This window comes from Harpegnathos saltator, unplaced genomic scaffold (genome assembly GCF_003227715.2).
Source record: "Harpegnathos saltator strain DR-91 unplaced genomic scaffold, Hsal_v8.6 scaffold259, whole genome shotgun sequence".
Classification (NCBI taxonomy): domain Eukaryota; kingdom Metazoa; phylum Arthropoda; class Insecta; order Hymenoptera; family Formicidae; genus Harpegnathos; species Harpegnathos saltator.
In genome coordinates this window covers 368,401-391,269 of record NW_020230049.1, presented here as the reverse complement: position 1 = coordinate 391,269, position 22,869 = coordinate 368,401, and the positions used below count along the sequence as shown (strand labels likewise).

General features: G+C 37.8%; 2 protein-coding genes across 2 annotated transcripts; both read left to right on the top strand.

The window, feature by feature from the left end:
- The first annotated feature begins 3,314 nt into the window (after positions 1-3,314).
- LOC105182083 (fatty acid synthase-like) lies at positions 3,315-13,559 on the top strand. The gene is given in 18 exon segments (XM_025299287.1): positions 3,315-3,483; positions 3,604-3,854; positions 4,967-5,198; positions 5,329-5,516; positions 6,365-6,673; positions 6,800-6,989; positions 7,803-7,957; positions 8,390-8,557; positions 8,674-9,143; positions 9,220-9,425; positions 9,775-9,918; positions 10,277-10,449; positions 10,535-11,284; positions 11,493-11,734; positions 11,918-12,317; positions 12,320-12,640; positions 12,703-12,891; positions 12,894-13,559. Coding segments are annotated over 18 exon segments (5,223 nt in total).
- A 1,769-nt stretch (positions 13,560-15,328) lies between these two features.
- LOC105182081 (fatty acid synthase) lies at positions 15,329-16,521 on the top strand. Its single transcript, XM_025299286.1, has 3 exons — positions 15,329-15,733; positions 15,858-16,112; positions 16,199-16,521. Exons 1-3 carry the CDS (start codon positions 15,329-15,331, stop codon positions 16,499-16,501), a joined length of 963 nt encoding a protein of 320 aa, XP_025155071.1. The 3' UTR covers positions 16,502-16,521.
- The last annotated feature ends 6,348 nt before the right edge of the window (positions 16,522-22,869 follow it).

Genomic DNA, 22,869 nt, shown 5'->3' with positions numbered 1-22,869 from the left:
AAAGACTTCAACCGCCATACTAAAGGCCATTCCAGCCGATGAGTATAAAAAATGTTTCGAAAAATTTGTTGAACGTTTCCAGCGCTGTATTGACTCAGAAGGAGACTATTTTGAATAAACAAGAATAAAAATCAAAATAATAAACGCTTTGTATTTTTTTTAGACCAATCTCATTGGATCTGGGACAGACTGTGTATATTCAATGTCGTAGCAATCTCTCGTACCGATTGGGATGGATTTACTTCGATTATAGCCTTAATGTCATTCGAATTAATCTCGGTTGGGCGGCCGGAGCGAGACGCATCATTGACGTCGAAATCTCCAGAACGGAAATTGGCATACCATTTTTGGCATACGCGTTCTGTTAAGGCATCATCTCCATACACACGGCATATTTTTTTATGAGCATCCGCAGCTCGTTTGCCTTTTTAAGATAATACAGCAAAATCTGACGATAATGCACGTTATTTGTTTCCATGTTCACAGCTACGCAGCACACACAATATTGATGTTAGCCAAACCAAACACCGTACAACATAAACAGTATAACATAACCTTTCAAATGTGTATTCGATTTGCACGATAGCGCTGAGAAAAAAAGCGAATCCGCATGAAACTTATACTGAAACAAAAACTGAATGAACTTATTTGCCAACCCAATAGAACGTTGCTTACTATTAGAATAACGCATGAAGGTGACTGTATAATAAGGGTTAAATTCTTCAAACGCGCCTTCTTAACATTAAGTTAGTAGAACTGTTGGAGGTATGTCTTTTTTTTCCTTTTTCGCGTCGCGACATGTAAAATTTGTCTGCGAATATATTTTGCAAAAGGAAGAAAGGACTCCGCAACCAACATATGGATTTTGGTTTCCGGCCAATTTTCCTGGAACTAATATACTAAGTTTTCCAAAAGTAACGGACCCCCCCTCCTATCTTAGAATCTATGCATTATAGGGAAAAGTGACCCAAACAAAAGGAATCCCCAACATATGGATTTTAGTTCCCGGCCAATTTTTCTGGAACTGATATATGTATGTTGTACTATATGACCGCCCGAGCAAAAATCACCTTGGAACTTAGGCCTTAAAATTAATAATTATCGAGGTACAGAGGTGAACAGTTTCGTTTTATCCTTCATCATTGTCAGAAGTCTAGCGGTAGGTGGGATATGTTTATGTGTGCGTGCGCGTGCGTACGTGTTGCGTGCGTGCATTTCTTGCAGCCATGTTTCGACAATTAATGGAAACGTCTCGTTTTGGAGAATACTTGACAACAATTCATCATGAACAGTAGTCGTGAAAACGATTGGTGAAAAGCTGTTCGCTACGAAGTGTCAATCGAAGAGTAGTCTTAACAACTTTTTAAAAACACACCAGAATTAATCGTAAAAACGATGGTTTCAAAATATTATTCGGATAATATTATCGGCAAGTAGTAATATTATTAAAATGGGGAAAGGGAAATAAAAACATTTTTGTTAATTTGATGATTTTGAAATTTCCAAAAGTCAATAAGTTAACAAAAATTAGAGCGCTATTGTAACTGTATATTCTTGAGACTAAATAAAGCAAGAAAGTCTAGTACCACTTTTTCTTCCGACAAATAGTTAGCGAGATATTGTAAGTAAGTAAATATTGAAAAAGTTATCAAGTTTTCCTCAAATATGTCAAAAAATATTAGGCAAATAAAAAGATATTTTAGATAAAAGTTGTTCAAATTAATTGGTAGAAAAAAACAGTGTAAGAAAAAATAGGGATCCCCATTTAAAAAAACATAAGTTGACCTTCAAATGATCTTCAAGGTCGAGGTCAAGGCGAAATTTATGGACCCTAAAACTTTTGTTCGGGTCATTTTTCTCTGTAATGCATAGATTCTGAAATAGGAGGGGGTTCCTTTACTTTTGGAAAACTTGGTATATTAGTTCCAGGAATATTGGCCGGGAACCAAAATCCATATGTTGGGCGCGGGGTCCTCTCTTCGTTTTCCAAAATATATTCGCAGACAAATTTCACACGTCGCGACGCGAAAAAGGAAAAAAAGAGTCGTACCTCGAACAGTTCTGCTACTAACGCACATGCGTCAAGAAGGCGCGTTTGAAGAATTTAACCTTTATTATATAGTAATCTGCATGCATTATTTTAATACAGAGCTCGGCAAAATGTGCACGCGCCTGCCGATTTTCCACTATCTCCGCACACCGCTATTCCCTTTACCACGCCACTCCGCGCGCTGCCCACAAGCCGCTCGAGTCTCAGGAGTGTGTTTCCAATAATTTTCACGTCATCCATGAGGTACTATTGTTGACGTGTTTTTTTTTAAGTAGCATCCCCAGTAAGCCTAATCCACTGATGACTATAACAACCCGTAACTAATTGAACAGAAGCGAAATAAAATATGTTAAATGAAGAATATTCGATTTTCGGCGTCTTTTATTGGTAAGAATGGAAGCGTCAATTTGGATATTGCATGTAGCGAGCCGCATAAGACGTGGTAAGGAATCGTCGCTTAAAGAAGAACACTTTTCATTTTTTATAAACTTCATTTTTGAAAAATGAAGAGGCCTACTGGGGATGCCACTTAAAAAAAAACACGTCAACAATAGTACCTCATGGGTGACATGAAACTATTGGAAACACGCTCTTGAGGCTCGAGCGGCTTGCAGGCAGCGCGCGGAGCGGCGAGGTAAAGGGAATAGCGGTGGGCGGAGATAGTCGAAAATCGGCCGTTGCGTGCACATTTTGCCAAGCTCTGTTCTAATAATATGCAACGTTCTACAATGGGACATAATAACGACGACGAAAGAGCGAAAGAGACAGAGCAAGATTAGGGGGAGGTCAATCGAAACGAAGAGAGAAACAATGAATAGAGAGAAATACAGCACATATCGATGACGTAGAAAATTGGTATAAAATGTTGATGTTAATGCGTTCGATAGCAATCGCATCGAGGATATCGGTATATTCGTGTCTATCGATAGGTTTCACAAGCATCTTCGTTCTGGTTCGATCCACAGCAACTAGTATTCAGTCTCAAGGTATGCATCTGCTGCTCTTAGGATATAATGCGAGATGACGTGACGTAATAGATGGGAAATATTTTGAACTTCTATTCTACGTGTTAGCGAAGGAAACAACGCATTTTCGAATTCGGGTTTATGTTACATTTCTCTTACGCAGGAAAATAACTTGTGAAATAAAATTGTAGATTTATTCAACGTCCCGTTTGATCGTTTTATTTATTTGTGTCTGAAAGAGCAGAAAGTATTTTGCACCATGTTTTCAGTATAAATAGATTTACTAGTAAGTCGAAAGTATGGAAGGCAAAAGCTATAATCCATTCGTGAAAGTTCCTTTGGATGAAGAGATTGTGATTTCCGGTATTGCCGGACGGTTTCCTAACGCTGACAATATGAAGGAGTTGCAAGAAAATCTTTTTAACATGATAGATCTGGGCTCGAGCGACAATCGACGGTGGGACATCGGTAACGTATAACCACCATTCGAATTGAATATTAAAGAGAAAGTAAAAAAGAAAAAAGTATCAGTCGTGACTTGGCAGATTATGATCTTAATACAAAGAATAAATGTTTGGAATTTTATAGTCCACTATGACATGCCAAATCGATTGGGAATGAGTAATAACGTAGACAAATTCGATGCGCAATACTTTGATATTTCATCTGTGGAAGCTCATACCACCGATCCCCTGTGCAGAATGTTACTGGAGCACACTTATGAAGCGCTTATCGACGCCGGTGTAAATCCTGAAAAATTGCGCGGAACGAAAACCGGTGTCTTCATAGGATCGTGTTACCCTGCGACACTCAACGTATTGCTGTATCACAATGCTGAAGTACAATACTAGTTGATATTTGAGATATAAACATTCTGTGACGACAGAAACATTAAACGGAAAAGAATCTTTTTATCGTAGCAATAATATTACGAACAAACATTTCTTTCGAAGAGATTTTTGTTGAATTATTTTCACAACAAATGGCTTTGTTTCCGAAATATTCGGTCGTGTCGGGACTTATCAAATATCCAATATAGAGATATGATGAGAAACGTTGCAAACGTTAAGCACTAGATAGCGATCACATGAATAAAAGTTCTGAAAACAGTTAATTAATATTGGCATACACATTGTTTGAGATTTTTCTTTGAAATATGACAAAAATAGTATATTTTGCTTTGAAATATGATAGAAAAGATATATTTTGCACATGTAAACTTAAGCATATACGAGTAGCAGAGGAGGATCCTATAGGCAGAATTTTGTTCGAGCATACTTATGAGACGCTTGTTGATGCCGGTGTAAATCCTAAAGAATTATGGGGAACGAAAACTAGTGTCCTTATATCGTGTTTCTCTGCGACGGCTAATACAATCCTGTATCACAAGCCTCAAATATAATATCAGATGATATTAAACATATGAAAGTTTTCTGGAACGGCAAAATATTACGGAAAAGAAACATTTTTTTATAGAGTAATAATATTACAAGCAAACCTTTTATATATATATATATTATATATATATATATATATATATATATATATATATATATATTATATATATATATATTATATATATATATTTATATATATATATATATATATTATATATATATATATTATATATATATATACAATATTTTTTTTTTATTTTTAAATTGTCCCTCTAAATGGTTTTGTTCTCGAAATATTCGTTCGTGCTGAAATTTATTAAATCTAACATAGAAAAATGATTAAAACACTGCAATCGTTAAACACTAGATAACGATCATACGATTAGACGAAGTTCTAAAAAGAGTTAATTAGCATTGGCATAGACATTGTTTGATACTTTTATTTGTAATAGGAAAAGTATATTTTGCACATATGTAAACGTGAGCATATACAAGCAGCAGAGGGGAATAAGTAAGAGGCATAAAACCCAACAACATAATTTACTTTCAATTAGGTAGCTGGATTCCCAATAATTGGCTGCGGTAAACACTGGCAGGTAAACAGCATTTCTAACTGGCTTGGTCTTACCGGACCATCTTATATCGTGGATATGGCCTGCAGTTCAAGCCACTTCGCTATTGCAGAAGCTTACAGAATGATACGAGGTGGCGAATGCGATGCAGCTATCGTGGGTAGTAGCAATCTGTGTCTTCATCCCAACGAAACGTATCAGTTTTTTCATCTCGGTAAGTATTTATACTTGAAAATGGAATTATTCTCTATAAAAGGTTCTGTCGATTATGTATGAAATATTATAAGTGCTGACAATAGTCCAACAAAGAAACATTTAGTTGTCAGCCGATTAAATAATTTTAGGAGTCCTCTCCGCTGATGGTTATTGCAAGCCATTTGATGCCACTGGTACTTTAGTAGGAGATCCAGTAGAAATTAACGCCATCGATCAGGCTTTATGTTCAAGGAGGACTACTCCATTGTTGTTGGGTTCTGTGAAATCAAATCTCGGGCATTCTGAACCTACTAGCAGCCTTTGTCAAGTGGCCAAAGTATGTATTTTAACTCGTTGATTGGCAGAAACGCAAGACTGCGTTCGCAAAAAGCGATTTATACTAGCGAGGGATATAATACTTCATTTTGATATTTCTAGTAGTTTAATATTTCTAAAATTGTGCATTCAAAAATTTTGGGGTTGCTGCACTTAATAGTGAGCTTAAAAATTTAACATGATATATTTAATAATGTGACCGACTTAATATTGAAAAAAAAGTGTCAGAATTTTACAAAAATTTTTAAACGCAGAATTTTTTAAGTCGCTTTTTTCAATGACAAAATTTAACACAAAAATATAAAATGGTGACACCTTAAACCTATATAAACGAGAAACTACAACATAATTTTATCTATCATATAACTTAAAGTTATAAATTATATTTATTTATTATTTCGGTATTTCGTTATATTTTATAGATTTTAAATATAGACTTGGTTCATTTTTACTGTTTACTGTTTTTTTCATAACAATTATTCAGTTTTATTTTAATACTATAAATTTGTAGCTTTAGTAACTATATTGAGTTCACTTTCTGGAATTTGAAAAATTTTGCTTTATATTCATAAACAATGACCTAGAAAATCTGTAGTTACAATATTTTAATAACTCTTTTTAAACATTGCAAATGCATATTTGCCCGTTTAAGTATTTTCGTGCAATTCAGCTTGCCACACAATCAAATGACTAATGGTGTTATACTACATGCCTATATATCTAAGTGGTGTTTTATAACTTCATCACATTGCAGTGGTGAAGTTAAGATTTTGTTGCAGTTAAGATTCTGTAGCTTTTAATAAGATTGAATGTGTGTGTGTGTGTGTGTGACATTTTAACGTTTCCAAGGCGTTGATAGCAATGGAAACTGGCATTATTCCACCAAACATATACTACGAGACACCGCGAAAGGAACTTATGCCTATAATCGAAGGTAGAATAAAAATCGTCACTGAACCTACTTCATGGAATGGTGGTTACATTGGTATTAGTTCCTTTGGATTTGGCGGCGCAAATGGTCACATACTGCTGAAATCGAACCCTGAAAATAAGATTGACATTAAAACCTTGGGTGACTTACCTAGACTTGTAGCGGTATCTGGTCGTACTGAGGAGGCTGTTCAGACTCTATTAGATGATTTAAGTTTAACTAAAGATATATTTTTACAAAGCAAATAAAAATAGGAATTATCCAGAGAAAAATTATCCAAGATCAAAATAATTTTTTCCGTGATGAAATGTATATGTCCAACTCTGTCGCGATAGGTGAATAGCCGACAGGTAGACGCGGAATATATAGCTCTTCTGCACAGCATTCATGCAAAAGATATTGAGGGCCATCCGTACAGAGGATATACCATTGCTGGATCCGAAGTTACTGTTAATCAAATAAGAAAAGTTGGAAACTGCATAAGCCCAAAAAGACCAATCTGCTTCGTACTTCCTGGAACAGAAGTTAAATGGCGTAACGTAGGTACGAAAGCAACTATCAAATTATGTTAGATTTCTGCACGTACAGGATGTAACAGCAACATACAGGTCAGTATGACGGATTGCTTGCCTCTATTCGGACGATAATGCAGAGGTTGCCGAAAAAGTCACTCGTTGATTTTGTTGATAATGATATTTGCAGTGCTCCCAGTTATGACAAATGCAATTAATTTTGCACCTTGATCGTTATGACAATGACAATTTATCGACCGTTTACCGACAGGAGTCGAGCCTCATTGAAGTAAAAAAGATGATTAAAAAATGAAACTGAGAATTAAATAAATATTACGTAGATTAAACAGAATTAAACTGATTAAACAAGAGTAATACTAAAAGAGATAAATAATACAACACATTTCCTGGTTTCGCATAATTTCTTAATTGCTTTCTTACGTTGAAAAGTTTGGTAGAAATTGGAAATTAGAAAGAACAATACAGAAATATTTAAAAGTTTTATGTACTGTATTTCATCCACGTTTCAATAAAAGATCGCTTCTGCAAAAGTATGAATGGACTAGAAACGCAGTATAAATATTGGTTGCAACTTAATCGATCGCAACTAACAAGCTGCAAAAAATTTTTTAAAATAGGCCCTATTTTCGATAAGCAATACTTTTCCGGCAAGCTCTGTATTATCGTCCGAATAGAGGCAAGCAACCCGTCATACTGACCTGTATGTTGCCGTTACACCCTGTATATTTTAGTTTTAATACATAAATTTAATTAAATGAATACATACAATTTCATGCATATTCCTTAATATGTGATTAATAAGTTTGTTTTGGATATGTCAAAGAGCTGATGAAACTATCGGTGTTCGCAAAGGCAATTGAGAAATGTAATGAAATATTAAAGCAGCGGGATATATACGTTATGGATATTATAATGAATGATAATAAAACCACCAGCAATAACATCGTAACATCATTCGTAGCAATTATTGCTACACAGGTATAAGAAAGAAACATTATTTATTTTATATTCACAATATATAAGGCGTCCGGTAATTAGCAGACACCCCGAAGTGTGAAGGTAGATTGGGCTAAGCTGAAAAGAAAAGTAAAATATAATTTTGCGAGATTCGCAGTAATTATCGAGTTATTAATAAGCTTGTTTTGGATATGTCAAAGAGCTGATGAAACAACCGGTGTTCGCAAAGGCAATTGAGAAATGTAATGAAATATTAAAGCAGCGGGATATATGCGAATCTCGCAAAATTTATTTTTCTAATTAATAACAGCTGATACTTAAATTACTAACAGCTTAATAACAGCTAATTACCGGACACTCTGTATTTATACTGATACTTATTCACGTAAAACCACAACATATGATGTAATAAATTTCGGTTAAAAGCCAATACTTTTATGAACAACATTTCAGATTGGAATAGTGGATCTCTTAACACACGTTGGTATTCTACCCGATTACACGATAGGTCACTCCATTGGTCAACTTATATGCGAATACGTTGATGGACGTTTTACTGTCGAGAAAACAATTTTGGCGGCGTATTACATAGGCACGGCGTTTGAGCAAGCCAAGTCCCAGGTTTTAACAACTTTTGAATTAATTAACTAATTTGCGCGTTCTCCAGTTAGAAAGATATATTTCATTCATATATACTTATAAAGCCATGTATAATAACATTAATAATCGTTTGTCAGATTGAGGACATTACTACAAATCGAGGCAGTTATATTGATATTCTTAGATCAAAACTTATCGAGCATCTCAACCGAATATTATTGGCGGAACCTTCGAATAGCCGTGGTGTAACACAATTGGGCAGATCACGAAGCAAACGCGACATGTTTGAGACAGCTGTAGAATATTATGCAGACGGTATCCTAAATCCAATACCATTACGAAACATTATACCTTTTTTACCGAAAGATACGATACTCGTCGACATAATACCGCACAATGCTGTTCAGTCGATCATGAAAAATTCGGTGGAGTCAATAATCACGTTGATTTCATTGTATAAAAGCGGCGAAGAACATACTTTACAAGACTTTTTAGAAGGAATCGGAGATCTTTATAGTGTAGGACTTCAGCCACAGATTGCAAGTTTGTATCCGCCAGTGGAATTTCCTGTTAGTCGCGGGACACCAATGATATCTCCTCTTATTAGGTGCGCTCCTTCCTGCATATAAAGAAACGAATCACGTTCCTTTGTTTACATTACTAATTTTAAAATAATATTGCAGATGGGATCATTCTGAGGACTATCTCTTGTACCGTTATGTAGGTGAACCTAAAATTTACAGCAGAGTAAGAGTCGTCAATATTACAACCAGTGAGGAAGATTTTGAGTATATGTCTGGTCATATAATCGACGGAAAAAATTTGTTACCAGCTATGGGTTACCTTTATGAAATTTGGTACACGATTGGGTTATTGAGCGGCATTGATCGTAGGAATATACCGATTGTATTTGAAAATGTTAAATTTGTACGCGCTACTTACTTATCGCAACGAGACGGAATTAACTATTATAATACGAGGTGGAATTAACTATTATAATACAAAAAGGTAAATACTTTTGTAATTATTAGAAGCTTCAGCAATATTAACTCGATATTACCTTTCAGCGATATTATAACATAATATTAATAATAATGTAATCAACATTAAGAAATAAGACAGAAAAACATTGCGAAGTCGTAACGACGTCCAATTTTCCACAAAAACCGAGCCGACAAGGTTGATTTTAAAGAAAGAATGATATATACTATCCTCTAATAATTGTAATATTCTTACAGGCAGTAATAATTTTGAGATTATAAAGGGAGGAAACGTGATCGTCAGTGGAGTCGTGAGGATTCCTGATAATATTGCGAATGAAAAGCTACTCGTTCATTTTCTACCTAAGGACGACGATGCTAAAGAGTGCATGAATACCGCAGGTATTTACAAGGAACTACGACTCCGTGGCTACCAATATAATGGCCAATTTCGTTCATTGAAGAGCGCCTCAATTAATGGAAGCGTAGGGCACATCAAATGGGCGAGAAATTGGGTGGCGTTCATGGATAATATGCTACAAATAAAAATCCTATCGCTTGATTTTCGAGAAATCTTTACGTACCGACTCAAATCCGCAAATTGGTAATCGATCCTACATATCACATGAAGCAGTTTCATAACCTCTCCATTGAAGAAAGAAGTGCATAATATAATTGAAAACAGTTTCATATTTTGCAATAGTTTGCTCTTAGTACCTTCGTTCCTTCTGTCATCTTTATATTGTGAATTTTATTACAGATATAGCCGTACACGTCTATGATTCTTTCGACGCCATTGTATCCGGAGGAATAGAAATTTATGGTCTAAAAGCTATGGCCATATCTCGCCGAGTGATACATGCTCAACCTGTACACGAAGAATACAAGTTCATTGCTTACCGAGGTCATAACACGATCTCCTTGAAAGATGCGGTGCAAATATCGATACACATTGCGCTTGAATGTTACGCTTTGATAAACGTCAAAGTAATCGAGTTTGTCGAGTCTTGATGACAAGATTCTACTGGAGGATCTAGTTACTCCAATTGTCCACAAAGTTCTGTGCAACTTGTCGTTAGTACGACCTAATCTCACGTTGGTTGCGACGGAGAACAGATACGACAGCTCCTTATTACCATCTAATGTATCGATCATACAGCATAACGAAGTGTTAAAGGGCGACACGTTCCTGATGGTCGTTGGAGTTCGAGTATTAACGAAAGATGCACGCACATTACTGTCCAATGTAATGCCTGGCGGCTTTCTGTTTATCCGAGAGGACCTAAACGCCACGTACGACAATGAGCTGCTGCAACAATACAATTTGGATATCATCTTGGAGAAACGCATGGAACGGGAATCGGTGTTGCTCCTGAGAAAGGCGCAAAGTGCCATAATAAGAAGAGAAATTGTGCACATAAACAATTACGAGTTTTCGTGGATCGGAAAGCTCAAATCCGTGATGGACGCCGATAATGAGACGAACTCAAGAGTAATACTTGTTACGGAAGATAACCCTGAGTGCGGTGTCTTAGGACTTGTAAATTGTTTGCGAAGGGAGCCAGGCGGTGATACAGTTAGATGTGTCTTCATTCAGGATAAAGATGCGCCCAAGTTCTCTTTGCAGGAACCTTTCTACATGAATCAGTTGCGACTGGACTTACCCATTAACGTCTTACGTCCCGGCGAAGTTTGGGGCTCTTACAGGCACTTGTCAGTACCGTCACTGGAACCGATACCTGTGCAGTACGGTTACGTCGCTCAAAGAGTACATAGACGTAGAAGTTTAAACATGACAAGAACGAACGACACGAAAAGGAATTTACGTAAAACTTTGTTCATTGTTGTGCACAGTAAAACGCACAAGAAATTAATTCAATTCATATCAACTAGCAATATTCCTTTACAAGCAAATTTGTCACACACATAATAATGATATTATTACGAAATTATAAAATGAACATAATTTCTGTTAGATTCGAGGTGATATGAGCACGTTGCGCTGGCTCGAAGGAGAAACATCTTCCAAAATCAAGCATGAAAATATCATACGTATAATTTACACGACACTGAATTTCAAAGATATTATGATAGTAAATGGTAAATTAGAGTTGAAATCCTTTCAAACATTTGCACGAAATATCGATTCCTTATTAGGCATGGAATTTGTCGGATATAACGAGTCTGGACAAAGAATAATGGGGTTATGTCGTAACAGGTGAGATAATATAATGCAAAATATCGTTATTATTATATCCATGATAGAAATTCAATGACAATGTTGTATCGAAGAACATTAGATTTTGCAGACTAATATGCAGATATATAATGCAATTATCAATTTTTCCTCCGTGATTGAAAGGCAATGTCAACTTGAACGATACATTATTTATTTTTTTAGAGGAATATCAAATGTAATCTACGGCTATTTTATGTCCTGGGTTATTCCTGATGAATGGACATTCGAAGATGCTGCTACAGTTCCGTGCGTTTATGCAACAAGCTATTATGCTCTCTACCAGAAAGGAAAGATTAAGAAAAGAGACAAAGTTCTCATTCATTCGGGCACCGGCGGTGTCGGCCAAGCCGCTATTCACCTCGCGCTTTACGAAGGATGCGAAGTATTCACGACTGTCGGAACTTTGGAGAAACGACAATTCATTAGAGAAACCTTCCCTTCGATCCCTGACGATCATATCGGCAATTCTCGCGACACAACTTTCGAACAAATGATCTTGCAGCAGACATGCGGTCGAGGAGTGGATATCGTATTGAATTCTTTAGCTGATGAGAAGCTCCTGATGAGGCATCTGTTCGCTGCTTGGCAAAAGGCGGCCGATTTTTAGAAATAGGAAATTATGACTTGATCGTCGATAATACCCTAGACATAATGGTTTTCGCAAAAGGCATCAGTTTCCATGCGATTATGTTAGACAATGTAATAAATTCCGTCACAATGAAGGAAGTTATATATAACTATATTTTGCATGGTCTGAAAAACGGTACGATAAAACCGCTTCCGAGGAAAGTCTTCGAAAAGATCGAAGTAGAGGCTGCCTTTAGGTATATGGCAGCACATAGGAAAGGTAATTTCTCGGGCAGACTAAAAATTCATGTCTTTAGTGTTATCACAATTGCTTTGTATACGGTTGCGTAAAATTCTGTTGCTATCATTCTTATTTTCAGATCCTGATAAAAATGCGCGATGAAAACGAGCCGTTGGATCTTCCCATTCTCGCTTATCCCAGATTTTTCTGCAAGTCGCACATGTCTTACGTCATTCTGGGCGGCTTAGGTGGCTTCGGTCTGGAATTGGCCGACTGGCTGATTCTTCGAGGAGCAAAGAATCTTCTTCTGACTTCGCGGGACTGCGATTCGCAGGATTGCGAAACGGTTACCAGCGCTCGAGGGTGGAACTATGGAAGTCTTATGGAGTGAATGTGCAGATTATCGCGGGTGTTGAAGCATCTGATCACAAGGACGGCGCGTTCATCTTGAAAACTGCCGTTGAAATGGGACCGGTGGACGCTATATTCAACTTTGCCGTAGTGCTGAAAGATTCTCTGTACCAGAATCAAACCACTGAGTCCTTCGAGGAAACATTCAAACCGAAAGCAATGGCGACGAAGACAATGGACAAGTTGTCTAGGAAAATGTGCCCTGACCTTCGATACTTCGTTGTCTTCTCGTCCGTCTCGTGCGGCCGAGGAAACGCCGGGCAAACTAATTACGGTATGGCCAACTCTATCATGGAGAGGATATGCGAGAGGAGAGTACAAGACGGATTACCTGGTATGGCTATACAGTGGGGCGCGGTGGGTGATGTGGGTCTCGTGGCCGATATGCAAGAGGACAATAAGGAACTGATCATCGGCGGGACTCTGCAGCAGAAAATACAGTCCTGTCTGCAGTCGCTGGACACTTTCATGATGCTAAATCGGCCGATCGTGGGCAGTATGGTTGTGGCAGAGAAGCGCGCGGAACTAGGTGGAGTGATGGACATTTTGGAAACCAATGCTAGTATCATAAGTAATCTTCTCTAAATATGTGATAAATCTGTTGTATTGGGTTGGCAACAAAGTGATTGCGGATTTTGTCGACAGATGGATTTTACATTTTCATTTGTTTCGTTAACGTGTTCAAAGTACCTAACCTATATTTTTTTCTTATTGTTTGGACTTCTACCTTTCATTTAGTACAAAAATTATATCGATTAGTTCTTTAGTTTTGTTTTTATCCTAATTTAAAAGTGGAAGAGCAAGACGTGCACTTCAGACATATTTTATTGTATTATTTCCGAAAAGGCAAGAACTCATCGCAAGCACACAAGAAGTTATGTGCCGTATATGGGAATGAAGCCTTGAAAGAGAGGCAGTGTCAAAATTGGTTTGCCAGATTTCGTTCTGGTGATTTTTCATTGAAAAATGCTTAACGATCTGGCCGTCCAGTTGAAGTCGATGATACCCATATCAAGGCCATTATCGATTCAGATCGTCATAGCACAACACGTGATATTGCAGAGAAGCTTAATGTATCGCATACATGCATTGAAAAAAATTTAAAAAAGCAAATTTAAAATTTTGAATTTTCATTCTTATTTAAAATCCGCAATCACTTAGTTGCCAACCCAATACATTTCCAAATGTTTTTGCAATGATACATTGGAGATGAATCTGAAAAATTATGGTTAATGATACATTGCTGCCTCTATACAGGGTGTTTCACAGAACCATAATAGTTAATATCTATTGCGTTTTGGTCAAAAAAGAAATAAAAAAAATAAAGGAATGTAGGAGAAAGTTGGATGTTTTAATGAACGCTATTGTCTGATGAAATCAATTTTTTTGTTAGTGCAGCTACCAGAAAAATGCAGTTCCATTTTTATCTTAAATTGAACCTTCCTGATTTTTCTTTATACAAGTTAATTCTTTAAAATATTCCGCGGAAGAAAGTAATAGGATAAGATGTCCAGAAAATGAGTGGTTAAATGAGTAGACATTTCAGATTTATTACAGTAAATATTTGAATATTCCATCATACAATAAATATTTGACAGCATCACGGATGTGCGATAATACATAATTACAGCATCTATAGCATTCCTATCACAAAGCACAGAAATGGCGAACATGTCTACTTTTGTTTACTGTTTGAAAATTCCATAATGATATACTGTCTTTATTGAATTATGATTCGTTACTAAGTACGATTTTTACCGTTAGAGAGACGTAGACAGCACTATTTTTTCGACTCAATTGAATACCTGCGCAGTGTTCGCAATGTTCTTCTCGACGAATTCGATGCTAAATGTTTATTGTGTGACGGAGGAACGTTCGAATATTTGCTTTAATAAATCTGAAATGTTTCATTAACTACTCATCTTTTGCTCATCTTACCTCTTACTACTTTTTCATGAAGAATATTTTAATATTCTATTTATACAAAGAATGTGCAGGTTGTATTTAAAATAAAAACGCAATTACATTTTTCTGAACTAACCTTCATTGCACTATAACAAAAAAATCAACTTCATGAAAAAATAGTTTGTGCCCGTTATTTCATTCAATTTTCTTTTACATCATTCTTTTCCACTGCCTATTGTGCAATAGATATTAACGGTTACGGTTTTATGAAATACCTGCTATATAGCAAGAATATTGTGTGCATTTTTTTCGTGCCTTCTGTTGTCGTGAATAAATATATGTAATCGTAGTGAGAAACACCAAGGGTCTTATCTTCTTCTGTCTTTGCTTGCCTAGGAGTAAAGGATGTTAAAACGGTTGGACTTCGCACCCCACTGTCAGAGATCGGTATGGATTCGATGATGGCGGTGGAGATCAAACAAACATTGGAGAGAGAGTTCGACGTTTACCTTACGGCGCAGGACATTAGAACTCTCACTTTTGAGAAACTCCACAATATGATGGACAAAGACAAGCGCTTCGAGCAGACTGAAATAATCGATTCGACGAGTATAAAACTTCTAACTCATTTAATGAGCAATTTAAATATAATTCCGGATGTTTGCTTGGAAATGACTACGAGAAATAAAGCGGGCACAAAGCAGATGTTTCTTCTACCTGGAATCGGAGGTTGTGGGAGCATATTTAATTCGTTGGCTTCGAAAATTGAAGGTCCCGTGACATGCTTACAGCACGGAACAAACAATATCCCTACGAGTGAATCTGTGCTGCAGTCGGCTGCCAGTTTGTTATCTGTACGTATTAATGTAACAGGGAAGCTGCCTTTTCGATATTTCAGTGATTCCATTTCATTAGACTGGAATTGCATCACATCGATTAAGAAACTAATAAGAAAAAAAATTTGTGTCTTTCTTATAGCATATAATATCAAAGATAGAAGATTCTACAGAATTCGTAATAGCTGGGTATTCATATGGGTCGTTAATCACTATCGAGTTGACGAGACTGTTGGAGGCGAGGAATTTCAAAGGACGGTTAATATTAATCGATGGTGCACCGGACTATATGAAAACTCTGGTAGATCAACATTTTCCTTTCACAAATCTTCAAGAATTTCAGAATAACGTTCTCCTGGCCCTTATGGATTTCTCCCACTCTGCTGATAATACATCGGTACGTTGTATAAATTGAGTTTGTTGTTATAATATAAGATAATAACCATGACATGTAAGATAATAACTATGACCATCTGTTAACAGATCCTGTTAGAATTATCCAAGCACGACACGTGGGAGAAAAAGTTGGACGCTTTTATCGAATATTTGTCAGACGATTTTCTACAAGAAACTTCTCTTGAAAATTACAAGATTTATTGTACGTCGGTTTATAAGCATCTGATTGCAACTCACGAGTATGATACATCTTTATCGCCGCCGCTGAAATCACCTATATTGTTATTAAAACCCACAAAGTCCTATCTGCCTCCTGTCGACAAAAATTATGGCTTGAGCAAGGTAATCTTAGTACAATGGCGCGTCTCAATCTCTAGATTGCGTTTTTGAAAATCGCTCGCTCCTCGTCGTTCGCGCTCGCTCGCTCCTCGCCGCGCGCGCTCGCCTACCGTCACTTATTGATTCCGCCTGTATCAAATGTCTACGTGCTTACTGCGGTCGCCCTCCGCTCTCTACGCGCTCGTTGGCTCACATGTTTTAATTAATAACTCGATAACTCTTACCAATTTGACATAATGGTACATGACTTTTCTTCTCGGCTACACCCAATCTATCTCCAACTTTCGTCTGCATGATCAGTTACCAAACACCCTGTATATATTATGTACATAATGGAAATTCGGAATTATTATTATGTCACGGCATAATAAAAATTCGGAATTATTATTATGCCTCGACATAATAAGAATTCCCGAATTAATATTATGTCATGTTTAATACATACATGACAGCATTTTTATTATAATAAGATGTTCTTGTAAATTCTCTTTATACATATACGCTATAATGTTTTATTTAAGTTTATATACTATTAGGTGCGCAACTAAGTTCTCGCTGTTTTTTTTATGAAAATGCAACTTTATTGTGAAAAAATGGTTACAAATGAATCATTCAAAATATTGCCCATCGCTAGCGACAACTTTTTCCCATCTTTCTGGCAGAGCTCGAATACCGTCACGGTAGAAGTGTTCGTATTTTGAGGCTATCCACGAATCAAGCCATTTTGAGATGTCTTCATATGAGCGGAACTGCTGATTAGCCAGACCATGTGCCATCGAACGGAACAAGTATTAGGTGCGCAACTAAGTTCCCGCTATTTTTCAAGTGATGGCTCCAGTAGTAAGTGCTGGACGATTGTGACATATCCAAAACGTCATGAACTAAGCTTAGATATATGGTAAACAAACCGCTTTGACACATTAGTGATTTTGTTTTTGCGTCATATACTTTTGGTTGTATACTTTGGTGAAAATGTCTGATTTTGTGCCAAATAATCGTCATTTGCGGGAAGTGTTGCTTTTCTTCTTTCATTCGAAGAAAACGGCGGCTGAAGCGCATCGAGAACTCCAAAAAGTTTACGGAGATGCTGCTCTAAGTGAAACAACGTGCCGTGATTGGTTCCGTCGCTTCAAAGACGGTGATTTCGATGTTGACGACCGTTCGCGTGAAGGAAGGCCAAAAACCTTCGAAGACGCTGAATTGGGGGCATTGCTCGATGAGGATCCGTGCCAAACGCAAAAAGGGCTTGCTTCAGCATTAGGAGTTACCCGCCAAGCCATTTCCAAGCGATTGCATGCGTTGGAAATGATTCAAAAACAAGGAACTTGGGTTCCTTATGATTTGAAGCCAAGAGACGTTGAGCGTCGTTTTTCGCCTATGAACAACTGCGGCAAAAAAGGAAGGGTTTTCTTCATCGCATCGTTACGGGTGATGAAAAATGGATTCATTACAGCAACCCAAAGAGAACAAAATCATGGGGACTGCCCGGTCATGCTTCTACGTCGTCGGCTCGGCCGAATATTCACGCTGCGAAGGTTTTGCTGTGTATTTGGTGGGACCAGGGCGGTGTTATTTATTATGAGCTGTTGAAACCGAACGAAACCATCACTGGGGAACGGTATCGAACTCAATTGATGCGATTGAGCCGAGCACTGCGCGAAAAGCGGCCGCAATACGAGCAGAGGCACGAAAAAGTGATTCTACAGCATGACAACGCTCGGCTTCACGTTGCCAAACCCGTTAAAACCTACTTAGAAACGCTCAAATGGGAAGTCCTACCCCACCCGCCATATTTCCCAGATATTGCACCGTCCGATTATTACTTGTTCCGTTCGATGGCACATGGTCTGGCTAATCAGCAGTTCCGCTCATATGAAGACATCTCAAAATGGCTTGATTGGTGTATAGCCTCAAAAGACGAACACTTCTACCGTGACGGTATTCGAGCTCTGCCAGAAAGATGGGAAAAAGTTGTCGCTAGCGATGGGCAATATTTTGAATGATTCATTTGTAACCATTTTTTCGCAATAAAGTTGCATTTTCATCAAAAAAACAGCGAGAACTTAGTTGCGCACCTAATAAATTGTTCCTTGTTAATCTTTATTAGGTATAAATACTACTTTCTACAACTAATGTACAATAATTCTCACAACAACAACTCGTGAGAATATGATTGAACGAATCAGGAATGCTTGTGCCCATTACTAGAGACGTACTTCTCAGTTGTGTACAGTCATTTGAAACGCGGATCGACAATTGTATTGAAGTTCAAGGTCACCATTTCGAACATTTACTTGAACAGTGAGAGGCAAGGAGACTCACGTTAATCAAGCACCCCGAAAGTTGTTCCTGAGTTACGCTAAAAGTAGTTTATTAACCAACCATTCCACCCATAGGAGGTGGGGGGGGCAACCATAACATCATTGAATAGCCCGCCGAAAAATACTAAATACGTGCTTCTCTGTTTTTTAATTCTTTTGATTTCTGTTCCATTTCTTGCGATTACAGCGCCATCTGTCGCGAATCGAAAAAACTTTTTCGAATAAATCGTACGTAGCTTTCGATGTAGAATCCGAATCTGCGATAAAAAATTAGGGTTCCTATTTAAGATTTCAAATTTGCCGCCCGCCCCGCCTACAGGGGGTGTGGGGGTGGGCGTAATTTAGTACTAGCGGATGCCCCCCTCGGAGATATTAAAGTTTCGATTCGGCAAATTTATCTGTACGATGCGTATTTTTCAAGATATTACAAAATTCCAGGTTAAATGATTCACCTTGTATATACACTACAACATATGTCAGAGCCATCATTTTTCTCGAGGTACTTCGCCTTTAAAATACAATTTTTTTGCACACTTTATTACGCTTGCGTCTGCAAAAGAAGAACAAATCCTTTATCTCAAAGAGAATTCCTTCAAAAAAACATCAAAACAGATGAAGATCAACCAAAACTGATAATGAAAAGACAGTTCACTTAGAAATGAAGTGTGAAAAAGGTTTATTCTATTGGGTGAGTGCAAAAGTTCGTACGGAGTTTCAATAGATGGAGTTATAAGCGTCGTAAAGTGTTGTCATTAATACTTCCATCTACATATTATATAACGTTGGAAAGGTGACGTCTTCAGCTGTTATTAAAAAAAAAATCATTTGTTTTCATACAAACTGCTTCGAGAAATATCACTTTAAAAATGAGTATCGATAAGGTGCATTTACGGCATGTTATGCTTTACGAGTTTCGGAAGGGAATAAACGTTGCCGCAGCCGTAAAAAACATTCAGGATGTTTATCAGGATGAAGTACCAGCTAAACGAACTGTGGAAAAATGGTTTGCTAAATTTCGGCGCGGAGAATTTAACATTGAAAACGAGCCACGCTCTGGTCGACCTTCTGACATTGATGACGATGTTTTGCGTACTTTAGTGCTCAATAATCCGCGAATTTCAACAGAAGAAGTTGCTACAGCACTAAACGTTGACCGATTAACCGCTTTTCGGCGTTTAAAAAAGATGGGATTCGATTTGAAGCTCGATATATGGGTGCCCCATTTGCTGACCGAGAAGAACAAAATCAAGCGAATTTCTGCAGCCGTTTCTTTACTCGGGCGGCTCAATAACGAGTCGTTTTTGGATCGACTAGTGACGGGCGATGAGAAATGGGTCCTCTACAACAAATGTTCAGCGCAAATGGACATGGAAACAATCAGGTGAGCATGGTGACGCAATGCCAAAGGCCAGTTTGCACCCGATGAAGGTGATGCTCTCTGTTTGGTGGGATTGCAAGGGCATAATCTATTTCGAGCTTCTCCCCGCTGGCGAAACGATTGATTCGAACAAGTACTGTCGCCAATTAACCAATCTGAATCGAGAAATAAAAGAGAAACGTCCGATTTTGTCAAATCGCAAGGGAGTCGTCTTTCATCACGACAACGCCAGACCACACGTTTCGAAAAAGACGCTGCGCAAACTGAAGAGCCTGAAATGGGATGTCTTAACGCATCCACCATATTCTCCTGATATCGCACCATCTGACTATCATTTGTTCCGGTCATTGTAAAATTATTTAAATGGGAAAAACTTTGACTCTTTGGAGGCCTTAAAAAACGGCGTCTCTTCGTTCTTCGAATCTAAACCGCGCAGTTTTTATGATCGAGGCATCCGTATGCTGCCAGAACGTTGGGAAAAGATTATAGAAAACGATGGAGAATATATCATTGATTGAATAAAGATTTTTGTTTGCCTAATCACTGTGTGACTTTTACTCACAAACTCCGCACGAACTTTTGCACTCACCCAATATATCAGTATTGGAAGAATCATCTGAAGATAGTGCTCCTTCTTCTTCAGACCAACACGAGGCATCCTTGAGATGACTTTTGAATTCGCTTGAAGATCTGGTAGTATTCTGATGATATCGAGAGTAGCCGAGATACTACAAAACACTACCAACATGAGCGCAACATCCTATTACTCTTGCACCACTTTTGCATTGGCAATAACAACTACTTATTGGATTTGGTCCAGCAAGACTTATCGGATAATGGAATGTATTCCCTTTTTGTCCACAAACAAGACGAATACATTTTGAGAGTACAAATTCAGTCTCGTCACACATCCTCCAAAGTATACAACTTATGGATAGAGACTACTGCTGGACCAAATCCAATAAGTAGTTGGTATTACCAATGCAAAAGTGGTGCAAGGGTAGTAGGATGTTGCGCTCATGTTGGTAGTGCTTTGTGGTATCTCGGCTACTCTCGATATCATCAGAATACTACCAGACCTTCAAGCGAATTCAAAAGTCATCTCAAGAATGCCTCGTGTTGGTCTGAAGAAGAAGGAGCATCATCTTCAGATGATTCTTCCAATACTGATGTGGAATAAATCTTTTTCACACTTCATTTCTAAGTGAACTGTCTTTTCATTATCAGTTTTGGTTGATCTTCCTATGCCTATTTCTCTGAATTAAATCATTATTAGGAAAAATCCTTACAGTATGTAATGAGGCCCACTTAAATGAATAAAATGACGTACATTGAAACCAATCGGAGGTAGGCCCAAAAATCGGCCTTATTGACCCTCCTCCTTTACATGTCGCGACGCGAAAAAGGAAAAAAAAGACGTACCTCGAACAGTTCTACTAACTTAATGCACACGCGTTAAGAAGGCACGTTTGAAGAATTTAACCCTTATTATATAGTCACCTTCATGGGTTATTCTAATAGTAAGCAACGTTCTATTGGGTTGGCAAATAAGTTCATTCAGTTTTTGTTTCAGTGTAAGTTTTATGCGGATTCGCTTTTTTTTCTCAGCGCTATCGTGCAAATCGAATACACATTTGAAAGGTTATGTTACACTGTTTATGTTGTACTGTGTTTGGTTTGGCTAACATCAATATTGTGTGTGCTGTGTAGCTGTGAACATGGAAATAAATAACGTGCATTATCGTCAGATTTTGCTGTATTATTTTAAAAAAGGCAAACGAGCTGCGGATACTCATAAAAAGATATGCCGTGTGTATGGAGATGATGCCTTAATAGAACGCGTATGCCAAAAGTGGTATGCCAATTTCCGTTCTGGAGATTTCGACATCAATGATGCGTCCCGCTCCGGCCGCCCGACCGAGATTAATTCGAGTGACATTAAGCCGAATTATAATCGAAGTAAATCCATCCCAATCGGTACAAGAGATTGCTACGATATTGAATATATCCCATACAAGTGTAGAAAAGCATTTGCACCAACTGGATTTTTCGGCTTAATGTTTGCCGCATCAAACCGAGGCTAACTTAACCACACGCATATTCATTTGCAATTCGCTACGGAAACGCTAAGAAAACGACCCATTTTTTAAACGAATTGTGACGGGTGACGAAAAATAGATCGTCTACGATAATGTAACGCGTAAAAGATCATGGGAACATAGCAGCGAGCCACTGTAAACAACCTCGAAGGCGGGATTGCATCCAAAGAAAATAATGCTCTCCGTATGGTGGGATTTCAAGGGTGTCATCTATTACGAACTGTTACCGTCAGGCAAAACGATTGATTCAACTGTATACTGTTCGCAATAGATGAAACTGAATCAAACAATCCGCACAAAACGTCCAGAATTGGCAAATCGCAAGGGTGTCATCTTCCACCACGACAACGCCAGACCTCATACGTCATTGACCACTCGGAACAAATTGCTTCAACTTGACTGGGATGTTTTGCCTTATCCTCCGTATTTACCGGATCTTGCCTCTTCCGATTATCATTTGTTCCGGTCGCTGCAGAACTCTATGAACGGGAAAACCTTCAAGGATGAAGAAGCCGTTAAAAACTACTTGGATTGGTTTTGGATAAGCCCCAGACGTTTTACGAACGCGGCATAATGAAGTTGGTGGAAAGATGGTTAGAGGTCATCGATAAAGATAGTCAA